At 29.0% G+C, this 2,027-nt stretch overlaps 1 protein-coding gene across 1 annotated transcript in view; it reads left to right on the plus strand.

Moving 5' to 3' along the window:
• Nucleotides 1-58: 58 nt before the first annotated feature.
• The window catches only part of LOC117118556, a gene marked incomplete at its 5' end in the record, with an annotated part of 19,885 nt that continues 17,916 nt past the window's right edge, over nt 59-2,027 (plus strand). Inside the window, 4 exons of the mRNA XM_033263172.1 lie at nt 59-169; nt 795-911; nt 1,322-1,424; nt 1,668-1,833. Coding sequence (XP_033119063.1) covers nt 59-169; nt 795-911; nt 1,322-1,424; nt 1,668-1,833 — 497 coding nt within the window. The remainder of the gene's footprint in view (nt 170-794; nt 912-1,321; nt 1,425-1,667; nt 1,834-2,027) is intronic.

A 2,027-nucleotide genomic window follows, 5' to 3' on the forward strand; every position in this document is an offset into this window, starting at 1 on the left:
TAGTTTCTTGTTGTTGTTTATTATTTCTTTCTCATCATATTCTACGTTTGTCTTGTAGCGTTCTGCTGGTTACACTATTCTCCATTTCTTGGCGTTCTACGCACGCGTGTCAGCAATGAGACGCGTGTTGGAAAAAACCACCAAGAACATTAACACGCAAGACGGCTACGTGAGTACAGTAGAAGAAAACAACACTTTATTCATTGCTAACAAATTAACATTAATTCACTCACAAACACATTCAATACATCACGTTCTAATTTAGTAATATTCTTGGTTATAATACTGAGATGTGATTTTTTATTTACAACTTGTTGAGAAATATTGCCGCTCAATAGGGGAGACTACCTTGACCGTTATTATTTGTTTTATTAATACAACAAAAATAAACCACAATCCATTACTACATTTTTGTCAATATTATTACCATTAATATTAATACAGTACAGGTGCTGTATTATGTTATAATTATTAATTTCATAATACTTATTACCATCATCATTAATTCAGGTACCTACTTCATTCTTGCATTGCCATATTATTGGGGTTTTTTTTAATTATCATTAACAATATGAATAATAATTATTATCAAAATTATTATTATTATCATCAATATTATTATTATGATTATTATAATATTACTGAAGTATCACTATTATTACCGGTAGGCGTTAATAAATTATGGTAGTTATAAATTATTTCAGGTACTTTTACGTTTTCGTAATATTTGTTAATTTATATTCTTGTGTTGTGCGTGTTCAACAAACTTGACGTTGATTATCATTTCATTGCAGTTTGGACGCACACCACTACATTGGTGTCTACAGAATCCGTTTCTGAGGCACGAGCAACGCAAGGAAGTCACAATTATAATGATCACATTTGGTGCATCGGTGACAATAAAAAATAATGTAATGTACAGAAAAATGAAATGCATCAAAAGAATATCAGTCAATGACCTTAATACAACAACTGTATATTAAACTACTAAAAACATTTTTACTAATTAAAACCGACATAATAAATATAAATTCAAACAAAATTAAATCGAAAACAAAAAAAATCATACGAGTAATAATGTTGATTTTTAAAAAGTTTTAGAAGTATGAGTTTAATAATGTTTATTATAAATTAATTGGATGGTAATTTACAACATAATTATAATGTCGTGATGATAACATTGTCGAGTGTTCGTTAGATATATTAGTTTTATTATCATCTTTGAGTATTTAACTAAAATATATCACTGCTTTCTTTTTATTTGGTTTTTAATTGTCTTGCAATGAAATGAATCATCGCGTGCTCGTGTCTGTTATTGCAGGATGGAAAGACGCCTCTTGATTTGTATGATGAAAACGAATGTAAAGAATACGAAAAAGCCACGAGAAGTGAAAAGAAACAAGATTTAAAAGAATTACTTGAAAGTACGTTGATTGACTTATTAAATATCTGTGGAATCAAATCTTCAAACTCTATTTGAAACAGCACTTATCATACACCTGTATTACGTTTGACATTTATTTTTTTAATTTGAAATTCTACACAATTAATGTATTATTTCCATTGTATTTTGATTATCGTAAAACGGTTTATTTCATCGTAAATAATAAAAAATATAATTTAAAAAAAAATAATAAAAATTGTTGTTATGTTTGTATATAAATTAGAACTATCAACTCCATCAGAAATTTTAGCCAGGGGTCCCGATGCCGTAAAAGCTTTCAAAGATGCACTTAAAAACGGTGAAATAACAATTGTTAATTCAAGACTGATGTTTCTTGGTCAAGAGGGTTCCGGGAAAACCTCTTGTGTTAAAGCCATGCTGGGAAAAGAGTAAGTACAACAAAATGCCTTGTATTAATTCTATAAAATTGTATTTTTATATTAAATGGATCATTATTTTCCTTGCCTTTCTTTTTAATCGGTTTCAATATTTTTACGTGCAGTACAGTCCGTGTGTTTTCTACTGCAATTTAACTTTCAATATTCTTTGCTTTTTGTCGTGCACGCGCTTGTCTGCTGCGCGT

This window comes from Anneissia japonica, unplaced genomic scaffold, assembly GCF_011630105.1.
Source record: "Anneissia japonica isolate Jap-2015-1 unplaced genomic scaffold, ASM1163010v1 scaffold10819_len38394_cov117, whole genome shotgun sequence".
Taxonomy (NCBI): Eukaryota; Metazoa; Echinodermata; class Crinoidea; order Comatulida; family Comatulidae; genus Anneissia; species Anneissia japonica.